This window comes from Vicugna pacos, chromosome 26, assembly GCF_048564905.1.
Source record: "Vicugna pacos chromosome 26, VicPac4, whole genome shotgun sequence".
Classification (NCBI taxonomy): domain Eukaryota; kingdom Metazoa; phylum Chordata; class Mammalia; order Artiodactyla; family Camelidae; genus Vicugna; species Vicugna pacos.
The window spans coordinates 19,015,108-19,030,082 of NC_133012.1; the positions used below are offsets into that span (position 1 = coordinate 19,015,108).

General features: G+C 42.3%; 1 protein-coding gene across 5 annotated transcripts in view; it reads right to left on the bottom strand.

Moving 5' to 3' along the window:
• Positions 1-275: 275 nt before the first annotated feature.
• The window catches only part of FAM149A (family with sequence similarity 149 member A), a 28,937-nt gene continuing 14,237 nt past the window's right edge, over positions 276-14,975 (bottom strand). For 3 of the 5 annotated variants that reach the window (XM_031691422.2, XM_072950440.1, XM_072950438.1), the window contains exons 2-14: positions 14,449-14,559; positions 13,991-14,129; positions 11,861-12,003; positions 10,428-10,553; positions 9,581-9,751; positions 8,747-8,937; positions 7,801-7,955; positions 6,430-6,533; positions 5,653-5,862; positions 4,683-4,803; positions 3,700-3,828; positions 3,535-3,613; positions 276-598 (exon numbers count right to left, since the gene is read on the bottom strand). In XM_031691422.2, coding sequence (XP_031547282.2) covers positions 525-598; positions 3,535-3,613; positions 3,700-3,828; positions 4,683-4,803; positions 5,653-5,862; positions 6,430-6,533; positions 7,801-7,955; positions 8,747-8,937; positions 9,581-9,751; positions 10,428-10,553; positions 11,861-12,003; positions 13,991-14,129; positions 14,449-14,559 — 1,753 coding nt within the window. In that variant the 3' untranslated portion in view covers positions 276-524. Of the gene's footprint in view, positions 599-3,534; positions 3,614-3,699; positions 3,829-4,682; positions 4,804-5,652; positions 5,863-6,429; positions 6,534-7,800; positions 7,956-8,746; positions 8,938-9,580; positions 9,752-10,427; positions 10,554-11,860; positions 12,004-12,611; positions 13,635-13,990; positions 14,130-14,448; positions 14,560-14,975 lie in introns of those variants that run through there. The other 2 variants (XM_072950439.1, XM_072950437.1) reach the window with 2 other exon arrangements.

Consider the following 14,975-nt stretch of genomic DNA (forward strand, 5'->3'; position numbering starts at 1 on the left):
GACTGGCACGTTGCGCCAAAGATCACTGCCGTTTCCTGAAGGAGGGAGTGACAGCTACCAGCGACTGGGATTTTGAGGGAATTATTCACAGAATGAGACAAAAAAATATATGTCAAGATATAAAGGTTTTATACAGATTCCTAGATAAAAATGACATATTCCTAGACAATATACTTTCATGTGCTCAGTAGTGTGTGAATGTGAGCGAAGTATGTGTGTGTCTGCGGGTAACTGATGAAGGATGGATTATAAACACACGCTAGATTCTTCCCAGCAAAGCTTAAGAGAACCTTTATTGGAATGATTCCAGTAAAGAAGAAGGTTGGTGAGTTTGACTTGTATTCTCTTCACAATGCAAAGTGTTCCAGATTCAGTTGTTCGCCTGCATTTCTCTCAGGAGTCTAACATCTCAGCTGGTCAGACAGATACATAACATAATACTTGTTCTTCCATTTTTCAAGTGATAAACGGTGTGCTGAGGCTTTGAACGCTCCAGCCAGCGTTGTAGCTCTGGTGAAGTCGTATCAAGAGGCCACTTGGAATCTCTTTCTTAAGGTCAAAGTTGTCCTCTGGAAAGATTTAGGCAGATACTGTGAACCTGAAACACAAAGCAAAATTCTCATTAAAATGTTAAAAAGGGGAAGGGTATCGCTCAAGCGGTAGGGCACATGCTTAGCATACACAAGGTCCTGGGTTCAGCCCCCCGTACCTCCTCCAGAAATAAATAAATAAACCTAATTACTGCCCCCCTGCAAAAAAAAATTTTTAAGTTAAAAAAAATTTTAGTCCTCAAAAGGACTGTGTTGTATAGTCCATGCAGATAATATTTTATAAAAAGAAAAAAAATTATTTTAATGTCACTTTTACACAAGTCAGGCAACAGTCATGCAAACACTGCCATTTTGGGTGCTGAGAAGAAAGAGGGGCACCCCGCCCCGCTCCGCGTCTCCATCCCGGCCATGTGTTCTCCCAGAGCTGGTGGGTCTGCAAGGACCTTCCACCCAGAGGTGGAGCCCTGAGGCCCAGGAGGCTGCACGGGGGGCCGGGGCAGCCCCCCTACTTCCCCCCGGCAGAAGCCATGGCATAACTCCTGCCCACTCTTGGCTCCTCTGCCTCCCGTCTTTCTTTTTTTTCTGCTACAGAACAGATGTTGATAAGGTATAGCCCCTGCTGCTTTCTGATCTGGAAGCAAAGCTTAAGAAAGAGACTCCCTGCCTGCTTGTCAGAGAGAAAGAAAATGAACCCTTAGACCTACAGCAACATCTCTCCTGTGTACCTCGGTCATGTCTGTAGAAATGAAAGTGGCCTCTGACCAGCAGTAATAATGGTGGTCACAAAGTTACTGATAAAAGAATGCACTGACTTAGTATTTGGTGAAAAAATGAAGAGTTCAAGTTTAAAACAAATTCAGAGCTGAGTGTCCTCTCCTAACCTCCGCTCCGGTGCACCCAGCAGACTCTCAGACACCTCCATGTAGCATGCCGCAGCCAGCATCCCCAGGACCGAGCTCGTCAAGCTCCTGGGGTCCCTGCCTTCAGCACCACTGTCTACGGCCCATCCGCAGACTCGGACTCATCAGCCTTCACTCTCCTCTCTCTCACACAGAAAGAACTACAGAAAGAACTACCGTCATTGAAAATGACAGCAAACACTGCTAGGGAAGTACAAGGGAAAAAGCAAACCAAAGGCACAGCAGCTGAGGAGAAAAACCTCAGAGGAATAAAGAATCTTCGACATCACTGCGCTACAGAACCACAGAAGGGCTGGTGTAAACCGCGCTAAACCTGTGTTGTCCCACTGCTTGAATTACACTAGGTTTATTTTAGGATGATAATATGTTAAGTATTTCCCTTAAAACAGCAAATCATCCTCAACATTTCAGATTATCGACAATACAAATGGTTCATAATTTTTGAGCAAACAGTGTACACCTGGCATCTAGCGTTCCTTACCATGCATTTTCCCAATAATTATTTTATCCACCCAGTCTGTTATAAAAGAAGAAACTGAAGCCTATAGAGTCGAGACTCTCCTAAGACTGTCCAGCTAGTAGGTACTAGAGTCAGAATGGAAACCAGGCATTTGCTTCCACAGTGGCATACCTCATGACAAGGAGATGCTGCCTCCTTGACCAAAAATGGTGGTAACAGTTTTGAGAATTAAAACATCATTGGCCTGAATTCAGTCTAGAAACTTTATCCTTTAAATAGCATACTAGCTGAGACGAAGCATTTATCTAAAACTCTACATGATAATTAGACTATTTGTATTATTTTTATGAAGCATTTTTATAATTAGATCTTCAAAGAGAATCTGAAATTAGAGTTTCATTTAGAAGAAAAACATGGATTTCCAAAGTTTATTATAAACCAAAGAATAGAAAAGCTTTACATAAAAATGTCAGTTTTAGCTTCCACATGGTTGTTAGGAGTTTGGGATTAAAAGATACACATTATTATATATAAAATAGATAAGCAACAAAGACCTACTGTATACCACAGGAAACTATATTCAATGTCATAATAATGGAAGAGAATTTGAAAAAAATATATGTATGTATATGTATAACTGAATTGCTTTGCTGTACACCTGAAACTAACATTGTAAATCAACTACACTTCAATAAAAAATAAAATAAAAACAATCCATAACTAGAAGAAAAAAAGTCTGATGTCAGACCTATCACTGATGGTATATTATTAAAATAAGGAAATTAAACTTAGTGGCACCAGGAAAAAAAAAAGCATGGAAACTCTATAGTGGAGAGATACATTGACTTCTTGTAAGACTCATTAAGACAGCATTTTATTTTTTGTTTGAGGGTGAGGCCCTAAGTTATTAAGTAGATTTGGGCATTTCTCCTTTAAGACTGTGAAAATTCAGAAAAGGAAATCTCAACCAGAATTGGAGTCAGGAAGGCCTGTAGAGGGAGTTCTCACACTCTGCCTACCATTTGCCTTCAATTACCCCAACAGGAGGACATCAGTAACTGTCCCCAGCAGCTGGAGACTATGGTGCACTCCCAGACAGGAAGTGCAACTACATTCCTATCCCAGCAGAAGGAAGGAAGACTTCCTTCCTGCCCAGCAACAAGCCAGCCAAGAGAAGCCATCATCACTTGACTTTTACTCTCCTCCAATGAACTTTCACTTCTTCCTTGCTAATGACTTCCTTTCCTTGTCCCACCCTCCTTACTATAAGATATAAAAGCCTTGCATGTCCCGTAACCCCTCAGAGAATCTCTCTCTTTGCCAGATGAGATGCTGCTCGATTCGTGAATCATTTAACACAACCAGTTAGATCTTCAAATTTACTCAGCTGATTTTTTTTTTAACACGACCAGCAGAGAAGTGCTTGCCTTTGAAGTTTTGCTCTTGAATGCGATTCTGAGGTATGGCCATCGACTACAAACATTTGGAATTTCCTCTTACGTGATCAAAATGGTCCTATCAAGGTAGGTAATCTTTAATTTCTCTTTCCAAAACTTGAATCTTCACATATTATATCATTTATTTGTTTACAGAGGACACTGACCTGTCAAAAAGCCTTGACTGGTCCACGTGTGACCAGCGAATTCCATCAGCGTCAGCGAACCTTTTCTAGGTGTATCTGACTGTCGGAAGAAAAATAAAATGAGGCATGAGTTTTATTGTTTCAGATATTTTTAAAAATCAAAGTTACGGTTAACAGAGAACCTACCCAAAATGTATGGGTTGTGCTGGGCCTTGAAAACTGCTCCACAGTCAGAGATCTTTCTCGAAGAGAGGTTCCTTCTACACTGTCAGGAACCGCACTTAACACACGGTTTTGTGGATGCTTTCCTCTGAACTAAATGAAGGACAATATGTTCTTGTTTAAAATAAATGCACTCCTTAAAAAGGCAAAAGAAAATCTATACATGCTTCCATCACTCACTCGTTTATTCATTTGCTCACTTGCTTATTCGAAAACCTTCATTTAGAGATCACTACGCCTTTATGTTCCCTGCAGCTGAGATCCTTCCTGTTTTATAAAACAGATACAGTTACTTGTATCAGAGTGAAGGGAGCTGTCCCTGTAAATCTGGGGGCATCTGGTTGTGCTTCGTGCAAGCAGCACACCTTCCCCAGACCTTTGGCGACTGCTTGGCTGAGCTGAGCTCAGGCGAAGAACACACTGCCTCTACCCTGCAGTGAACGCGGTAAAGGTTACCTGTAAAAACGAGAGCTCGTGAAACTGGCGGGGCATTTCACCGTGCTCGTAATCTATGCCAGGCGTTATCTGGACATCTGTAAGTTCATTTAATCCTTGTAACAATTTTTTGAGGGAGCAGTCATTATTGCTCTTTTATAAATGAAAAAATTAAGGCTCAGGGAGATGAAGGATTCCAACACAGATCTCCCTGTCTCCTGACCTAACTTTCATGCTCTTTTCTTCACTACACTGTCCTGACCGTCAGATATTTCCTTGGCACCTGGACTTTCTGATTTAGTTCTTGCCATGTTTTTATTTCACAAAACATTGAACTACCCCTCCACCACCTGTAAATTCTCACAAGCCATTTACTTTCAGGGAGCAGATTATGGAGGCATTTTACACTACTGAGTTCATTTGGAAGTGCCCAAACTAGGTTTTGTTTGTTCGTTTGTTTTCCAACCAACTATGCAAATTGGTGCACTTAAAAATAATGAAATCTGTCTTACAGAAACAGGGCGAGATCCGGGAACCGCCGTATTCTGCTCACCAGCCTCTGAGCCTATTGGGGGCAACCTGCTCCGGGGGGTCTGCACCGGTGGGGAGGGCCTGCGGTCCGTGCCAGTCTGCCTGCAAACACAGAGATGCGACCTGAGCGCCTGGGGCAGGGGCAGGGGCGGGGCGAGGGGTCGGACCCCACCGCGAAGCTCCTCGCCTTCCAGAGGAAATGCCAGGTAGGAGGAGCTGAGCCTCAGGAAGCCGACTGTGGGCGGGGGACTGAGCTCCAGCTCAGGTCACCTCCGAGTTCAGCAAGGACCGGCAACCTGCATTTACCGAGAGCGCTCAGCTAAGCCGGCCATTGTGCGGAGCACAGAAGTTATCCGAGGTCTAGGTCTTCCTCTTAAGGAGATTACAAATTATCGAAAACAAGATGAAAAACACATCCAGTGATTAGAGTACAAGGCAATGCAGCTGGTATGACAGCGCTACGGTGTGTGGTTCCGAGTGTAAGCACTGCCGAAATTTAGGGAATGGAGCAATCAGTGAAGGATAAAATTAATTCTAAATGTGCAGGGCCAAGATGAGAAAAACTTACAAACCTTTGTGTAAGGTCAATAACAGGAGAGGTAAAATATGTTCTTTGATGCGAAAACTAAATTTTGTGAAAATGCCAGTTACTCCTACATTATAATAGATTTAATGCGGTGAGGCCCAACGTGATACTTTTTTAAAAATTCGACAACCAGATTGTAAAGTTTATTTGTCAGGATGGGTGAGTAAATTTTGATAAAAGAAGAGTAATGATAAGAGATGTTCCCTAACAAGTATTAACATTGAAAAATATCCAAATTAATGAACTACTTAGAAAGCATCCACATAAAATCTGACAGAGGATGCTTTGCCCGGAAGAAACTATAAACCTTAACTGACAAGCATCCTCTGTGACCTTTGGTTTGCCACGAGAGAGACAAGACTTACAGCTTTGTTCCCTTGAGAACTTCATCGCTGTACACATTGGGGGTCTTTATTCTCTGTGAGTCTGCAGTAAGAGAAGGCAGCTTCCTGTGCGCCGGTGTTTTCTTCGCAGACGTCTGTAGTCCGCGAGCATCCCAGACGCGCCCCTGACGGGGCCGGGCCGAGGAGAGAGCAGCGGCCCCCACACCCAGCGATCTGTCCTCTTGCTCAGTCCTGGGGGAGGGAAATCAGGTTCATTACTCAGAGGAAAGTTCTGTGAGAACAGGGTGCAGGCCACGTGTGCGCCTTGCTGGACTTTGTCTAGGACAGCGCCTGGCCTACAGATCACAGTCCTGTTTGTTGCATGAATGGACAGACTGTCATTTCCAGTTCCATTTTAATTTCTGTGAAGAATCATCTGCAGGGAAAAAAGAGCTAAGTTTCTCACTGTTTGTAATCAAACAATACGGCCATAAGATTAAGAATTGACAGCTACATTCCCCTCTTATCTGCCCCAACCTAACAGTAACTGTTTTGTGGTTGATATTAGAGTAGCATGGGTTTTTTTCAAATTATAGTTGATTTACAATTTAAAAGTTTTTTTAAAATTTTATGTATGTATGTACGTATAGAATAGCGTGGTTTTGCTCTTACACATCGGCCGTGCCCTCCCCTGGCTGTGCTCAGGCACATCTGGAGTGTGAGATTAAATGCGATTCTCACTATCTCGCCCTCTGTGTATTTGGTGCTCAGGTGCGCCCAGCATAGGGAAGAAACTGGGCAATTATTTTTAATACATACTGTGTTCTATCTGCAAAATAGGTAGATCTCTGCTGAAGCGGTTTTGCTTGAATTGTCATCACACCATTCAAGTCACTATAAAAATTGTTGGAGAATCGATGAAACTGAGAAAAATAAAAACAATAAAAATTAAAAACATCCAGGCCCATCGTGGTTCCTGACGCCCATCAGTTTAAGTGCAGGAGGCACTTAAACTGGCTAACTTGTGGAATCTTTACACTGGCAACATGGTGCCCTCTCTCTCTCCCTCTTCGGAGACGGCCCACACTCTGTCTATGGAATGTGTACCTACTTTTAATCTGAGCACACAAACCCCACACCTCGTGGCCTTTCTCTTGCCTTTCAATGTATCTCTCTGAATAAATCTACCTTTACTCAACTGTGGCTCGCTTTTGAATTCTTTCCTGTGTGAAGCCAAGGACCCATACTTGGCGGGGCAGGTCCCAGGGGCTCAACCGAAGCCTGGGACACAGCCCTCCTCGCACCCCACATCCATTTTTCCTGCATCACTACCACGGAGCTACATCCTCCACCCCATACTTTATATTTTAACATGAAAAGTGGACAATACTGTTGAGCCTGTCAGAGCCACCTAAAGAGACCAAAAAATACAATAAGCTGGTAGCAATTCTAAAAGTTTCTTTTGAACAGCACAAGCGAAGAAGGCGCTTTGGAAAGCCCTTAACGCTGGAGGCTGAAGCAAGCCCAGCAGGCGACTCTGAAACCGCTGCTCCCTGAAGCGCCTGCCCTCCTGCTCTGCCGGCGGCGTATTTCTGCCCCTGCCTTGTCATCCTCCCTTTTCTTTTTCTGCTTAATAAATCCTATCATATAGGATTTAATTCACATATTATTCTACTTTCGGACGGGTATGCTATTTTTCCTCTGAACTCCCCAGCACTTAGGAGCTGAAGGACCTCTAATTACAATATATAATGGAATACAATGTGATATGATATATAATTAGCATCTTATTATAATAATAAAGGCTAACATGATGAAATATCTTACTCCGTGAACCCAAGGTATACTCACTGACTGAGTCTTTTATCAGTTCGGTAGGAGAACAGGAAAACATCTGTAACCTTCAAACTGGCTAGAAATATTGGGGGAAAGCATTTTTTTTCTCTTCAAAACTATGGAAACAGCTCTACATCTCAAAGCAGGTGGAAAGTCTCAAATCTGAGTGTCCCTACTCTATTTAAGATTCTATTAAACTCCATGAAATAATTATTTTAAAATTTTGATCTTCTTGGCCAACAGACCCAAATTATCTTGCTAACAGAATTTAACAGAATGGCACTGTTGACAAACGGAGGCCAGAGAGATAAAGATTGAAGGAAAAAGAGAGAGAGAGTGTGGAAAAGCATCTACCTGGGGTGGATTAAGATAAGAAGCCAGGGGTATGCTTCGAGTTTCAGAGCTTCTGGACGGGGGAACACTTGTGACTTCGGCGTTGACACGGGAAATGACAACAGGTGGAGATTTATTCTCAGCTACCTTCAGTTTTTCTTTCTGTTTTTTTCCTTCTGTGCCAAGAGAAAAAGCAACATTATTAAGAAACATACTATCTAATACATGCACCTAAAATCCACTGTTCCAGGAGAATGTTTGTTCTTCAAATACCGTGAGTCTGCTGTGGCCACGAGTCTTGCTACAGAGAGGAGACCCTATAGAGCAACGGGCTGATGTGACACTTTTCCGAGAACACAGAGTGAAATGCCTGTCACGTCAGTGTAGGTAGAAAAATCAAGATTATACACCGGGGTAAGAAAGATTCTTAGTATTTTATAATATCCCAATTAACTCCTTTGATTGGAAAAAGTAGTATTTAAATTAACATGATTATTACTCTCTTGTACAAACTGGTTAACACTAGTCACTTCTTAACACTTCTGTAATTTGCTTCTCCTCAATTTCAAGTAGTTTAGAAAACATGTTACGTAGGTAAATGAAATGATTACTAAATTAGCTTTGTTTACATTTTATTTTATAAATAATGTCATCTATATTTAAAAACCAGTACAACATTTCTAGAGATTAATTAGGTAATTTTTTTAACCACAATTTTAAAAGTGACTTCTAGCTTCTTTCTTGTGTAGTTCTGTGTTTTTTTCCAGGAGTGACTCTATATGATTTTTATAGCTCAAAAAAACCAGAATGTCCTTGTTGAAGTGATTAGAGATCATTTTTGAATAAAGGCAGAAAACCCCATCCCTTCTCACCCCACTCATGTCCTAGGGTTGGCCGAGCTGGTGGGGCAGGAAGCTGAGGAACAGGAGTTACTTCTTCATTAAGCCGAATTCTACAAAGTAAGTACCTGTGAGTGTAACTTCCCAGTTTTTTCTAATCAGCTTTCCCAGTATTTCTACCACATTTGTCCAGACGTGATCAAACACTTCTGCAGCCACCGCATCTCTGAGACAGTCGTGTGGGGACACGGGAGGAAGTCCATGTTTATGCTGCGTCCGGTGATGCCGAGCTGACTGCTGTTCAAGACAGTCCTCATCACTAAGGACAAAACCCATTCTAATTACTGACGTATCAACGGTTAAAGTTAAAATAATGCTGTCTTTCTATCCAACATGCATGCATACATGTATATGTATATATATATACATATATATATACACACACACACACACACACACATATATATATATACGTTAAACACATATAAATAAACCTAACTTTTTTTTCCAACAGCACTTTGTTAGTTTTTAATGGACCAACTTTCATCAGGAGGCAAATTTTTTATTATACGGTATTTATAGCTTTTGTCTAAGAACCAAATAGGCATTTAGTGCAGAGATGGACCTTCCCCTTTGCCCACCTGGGCAGCCGGGCTTGGGGCACGGGGAGCCCCCTGGGGAACAAAGGCCATTAGTAACCTTGTCCGCTTTCGACAACACGCTGAACACAATTCTTTGTTTCTGTCACTGTCAGTACGAAAGGGGAGCCCTGCTTCACATCTCCACTTCCTGCCAGGAATCTAAAAACTTCAGGGAGCATGTGTCTCTCAAAAGAATAGAGAATCTTTTGGACAAGTGAATAATTCACAACACACTAAATGAACATATACTCAAAATACATGCCAAATAAATAAATACTAGTGTACTAAGTCAATGTCAATGTCAAATAAAATTGCATTTACTCTTCTTTTCTGTCAAAAGCGAAATACTCTTCAATCTTTCCATCCACATCATAAACCTCTTCTTCCAGGGATGAACGTGCCATCAGGTCAGAAACCCCTGTGCCGTGAGGACCTGGCAGGGCAGGGGCTGAGAGCACTGCCGGGACTACATGGGAGCCGGAGATGCACAGCCTATGGGAAAATCAGATTCTCCATGAGGGTTTGTGGAACCTCAACAACATAATGTTTACACTATCATGACGGGTCTTTACAATTATCCATAAAGCCACAGAATTCCAAATTTTAAAAATCACTAAATATCACATTTGACAAAAGCCATCTATTTAAAAGCAACATTTTAATGCAGGCAGCATTAAAAAATTTTGAGGGCTTTTAAAAGTCTAAATTATTCTACGAGTTTGTATCCTCTTTGCTGTAATGACAGGGACATCGTGGCCCAGTCCCAAATACGTGTGAATGGCATAGAGGGATTTACCAAAATCTGTTCGTGAGCACAAGAAAACGGAATGGAGCTTTATTTCTTCTGCTACTGCCCCGGAGCTTAGGATCCACCCTAATGAGGCAGTTTTTGCTTTTGCATCTAGCCTGCCTTTCAGAGTCTTTGAAACAACAATTTAGAAGTTAACTTCCTTGTTATTTGTATTACACAGACATCATCATCATCATCATCAATTTAGAATCAGAAGCATCTTGGGTAAAAAAAAAAAATGCTCTGTACCTCCTGCCCGTCACTGAAATCTAAATTTCCAGTTTGGTTGAGCCAAGGCTTGCGGCTGAGATAGACATGAAAAAGCACAACTAAAATGCAATTTAAAACACTTTTCAAAAGCAACTTCCAGGAACATACTCTCTGACATTGCTCCTGTGTGCACAGGCATCAAAGGAGGGTTTGTGGACGGCAGAACCAGGCTCGCTGCCCTGGAAGTGCTGGACCCCTTCATCAGTGGGCAGGATGAGCTGTTTCCCCAATACTCTGCAAGTGCGGAAAAAAGAGAAATTAGTATTTCTGATTGGAAAGGGAAAGATGTTTTCCCATTTTAAACGCTGGTAAAAGAATCTTCTGAAGAAGCATGTATGAAACAATAAGGCAGAGTTAGGTTGGTACAGGAGCAGTGCAACGGAGTCCCAGGAAAAGCACAGGGTTTGAGGAAGAAGGACGGACTGTTCTTGCAACTGAAGAAAAGACTTGAGACAAAGCGTTCAGGCTCCCTGAGCCGCTGACTTCACCTGTTTGATTTTACATGCAGGGCAGACTAACAGCTCCCTTGTAGGACTGAGTGGCTTAGAGATAATGTGATCGGACTGAGACAACTCGGGCACACAGAAGCTCTCTGTAAACGTTAGCTAATATACACATAATGAAGAAAGATATATAAATATATATATATAATTGGCTTCTGGTCCTTGTCATCTTTTCTTTTTTTCCAGCCTCCCCTCCGTCACTTTTATGTGAACTATGTAAGGCAGTGGTGAGAGGAGCAGGTCTGAGTTCTGGGATTTTGGGTCAGTGCACCAGGATGCTAGGATCCACCGTTAATATCCAGTGAACACATTATAGTATCTAGGGCAGGGGCTTAAGAAGGACTGAAGAGGAACAATGAAAAACCTACTGAGTCAAGATTTTTTTTAAAAAAAGCTACCTAGTTGAGATAATCAGATCTATCAACATTTGTATGAATGTTCCATTTATTCTCTCTGGATACAACACAGGGGAATTTCAGATACTGGTATGGGTTTTTTTCTTCTAAGAAGGTTTGACTGAGTAGTTGAAGGAAGATGATCTTTACACCCAATCTATAGTCTTCATCTTTGATACAAAAAGTAGATGACCCTTCCTACATAAGGCATCGATTGGTCAGGTGGTAAGATTCATCTATCCAATCATTCCGCCAATAACTACTCTGTTCCTCCCCCCACCCCACTCCATGCACTGCTTTGGGCACTGAGGACAGACACGCTGCTCACATGTCAGTGAGTGAGAAGGCAAAGGGGACGTCTGCCATTCCTCCGTTCCTGCACTGTGATGTGTGCAATGCCTTTCTGGGGTGAGCTAGATTTGCTGCTTCTCAGAAACGAAAATGCACTTGTGTATTGGCGTGTCTCCAGATTTCCTCAGACACCGTTTCAAAGGATGTGATTTCTCAGTAAGGGACACGTGTTCCAGGTACATATTTTGACAGGGCCAGTGCTTTCACTCAAAATATACCAATTTATTCAACAGCTGGGGAGTGAGCAGTTTCTAAGCACATTCCGCAGAGTGACTATGAACAGCTTCCTTACCTCAGATGGAGGGACCTCCTTGCCCACTCACTGCATTCAGCCAGCAGATTCTGCGTCTGAGGGCTTACTTTCCCTTCAAATAACATTTCCTCGACCTCCCAGAATAACTGCTGTACTTTCTGTGCATTGGCTTTGTCAAACTCCTAAAATAAAAATGCACATTTACTTACAAGACCAGAAGCTGTAAATACGGGCTTCAGAATCAATGATACGTACAAATTTATATAGGACGGATTATGACATGAATAAAAACCAGTTATGCCAGTGCTGCAATTTTTACTCTTCTGATAAATTACATCCCGCTCTGAGACTCAGCTTCCTTAACTGTTAATAGAGATTATTAACACCAGTTATGAGACTTATTCAGGGTTTTACACAGACATGGTTACAGGGATAGACATACACATTGACGCAAATGTTGCTGTAGATATGCATACACACACCTACATATCTAAGCACACACGTGCACACATATGTGTACACAGACGTGTCCCTCACATAGCTGGGCGTGACACACCTAAGCCCTTCTGCAAAATACAAGCTATTTTTTTTTCTGATGATCATGACACTGAAAAGGAAAATTGCTTTTATAGGAAGGGCGGTTCATCTTCTTTTAATCAATGAAATAAACAAACAAAAACCTTAGGTATCTTAGGAGATGAGGCCAGAGTATTCGTTTTTCCTGTCTGGCCCTGAGACTGAATGTAACTCACAACTCAGAGCAACCAAGGGCCTATTCAGCCTGACAAACCTGATCCAAAATGGCCAATTCAGGGTGATTTTCACAGAATGTGATTCAGTGTCTTCAGTGTTACTTCTTCCCCCAAACTGATAATAAACTAGATTCCCATATTGCTGGGGAGTTGAAGTATCTCTTTTGAAAAGCAAATAAGGAGAAAACTCAGAAGAATGTTTGCTTCCGAGGAGGGGACTGAGGGGCTGGGGTGGGGAAAAGGGCTAATTTTCATTTTCCTATCCTTGGCGTTTTGTCGCTTTTGCAAATATTATCTATCAAAAAGTAAATAGAAGTTTTCAAATTCAAAGCAAACTTTAATGCTTAGGGGCTGGATTAATTTAAATTCTATAAATGGAAGTCATAAGACTCTCTCCGGACAATTACGTGGAAATTTGTATTAAATGAATCCCAGAATCTGGACAGTTTGAAGACTGGTCCTCAGCCTTCCTCCCATCTGCGCTCTTAACGGAGAAAGAGTGTGAGTGGAGGTGGACAGGAGGGGCGTGCGGGTGGGCGCTGTTTATTTCCAACAGCCCCTTGTTGGAAACGGGCCCGAGAGGCTGGGAGCCGGCCCCCCTCCAGAGCGGGGTCCCCGCGGCCCTCTCCCTCCCGCCGCCTTGAGAACCGCGGTGTAAAACCAGCCCGGAGCCCAACGGCGTGTGCAGGGAGGGGCGGAGAGCTGCTGCAAAGAAAGCAAAGAAACCAGGTCACAAACAAGACAAGAGCAGGGGTCAGAACACCCGAGGTGCTAGGGTGCAGACTTCCACAGCCGCCCCGGCGTCACAGAAGGCCGTGTCCCGGAATTCTCAGGGACACTTGCTGGGAGGAAGAGCTCAGAAACCGCGCAATCACAGAGATTTGGCCGCAGCCTGAGCTGTAGGCTAAAGTCTCACCCAGCTGAGTCCCACTCTCAACAAAAACAGGATTAAGGTGAATAGCTTCCGCTAGGGTTAGAAGTAAAATATCTGACTTAAGAATACTCAGGGGAAATTCCCTAATCATGGCGATTTTTTTTTACAGCTTTTATTTTTCCCCAATTTTTCTCTTATTCAAGTTCCTCATTGTCAGAGTCTCTCCTGAATTTCCAGCCATAGTTATTACACAAGAAATCATACATAACAAACTGAGGGAGAGGGTTGGGAGGTGGGATAAAACCAAAACTATCAACAGCTAAGTCTCTGGGTTATGAGATTATGGGTGATTTTTATTTTTCCTTAGTGTTTCTGTATTTTTAATTTTTATGTGTGACACATTAATGTTTTTAAATGTATGTCTATGTATGTGTGTACTAGGTAATGATTTTAAAATTGGTAAAAAGATTTTTTTTAAATAAGAAAGCAAGTCATCATTATAAATTGTAATCATGGGATTATCCAAAGTTTTCTGAGACATACATCATCTCTCCAAGAGTAAACGGAGCTCCTCTCAGTAGATAAGCCAGTGGTTGAACTCTGTGTCCCAGACCCAGACCAAGAGTTGGCACCTTCTGTGGGTGTGGGGCTGCCACTTGATGAAAATGATGACACGGAGTCACTGCAGGAAGAAATGGAAAATAAACAACATTTACTGGGAAGAGGTGTATATACTGGGAACTGGCTTTACCTCTCTGAGCCTACGTCCTCTTTCTTTCTTTAAATATATTGGTTAATTTTCACAGTGCTCTGATTTTAGAAGATGTATGCAGTGCAACATTTCACTAGGCTAAAAATAAAATTGCTTTTTTTTCTCACTTTTACAAGTTCACGGCCTGTCAGTGACTTGAGTTCACAGCCCGTCAGTGACTCTGTGTCCCGCATTTGTGATGGGCATGTTTTGATTTGCGATCAGAAGCATTAAACAGTCTAATTCTTACCTGGTGTATTTATCAATGGCTTTCTGTACATTTCTTGTAAAATGTGTAGGTAAAGGATCTTTGCTTTTTACAGCAAAACTCTGCTTTCCAGATCCTTCTGACAGTCCTCTTCTGAAAAAATAAAATATGAAAAGTATCTGTACGACATAATTTTATTAAGACATTTAAAATTCCCTTTTGTAGAAAGTTGTCCCTCTCCTGCCATGCCTCCCTAAACACACATGTGCGTTCCCACGCATGCGCGCTCCCGCGGTCACACACACGCCCCTTAGGACACCGAGGTCTAGGACTCAACCATTTTTATTTTTCTTAGAATCAAGGATGTCATCAACCTACAGACACCTTTATGTAAACTGGAAAAAAGCAACTTGTGGCTTCACCAGACTGGTCAACGTTGCCCAAAACTTAGGTGGCTAAAGCCTCCCTCTAAAACTTGGCAAGTGAAAGTGAGCTGGATTTCAGGTCCCGCCTGTCCCTTGACCAGGTGCCCTTATGCTTACAAAAGCCAGTCAGCCTTGGGGGAGGGC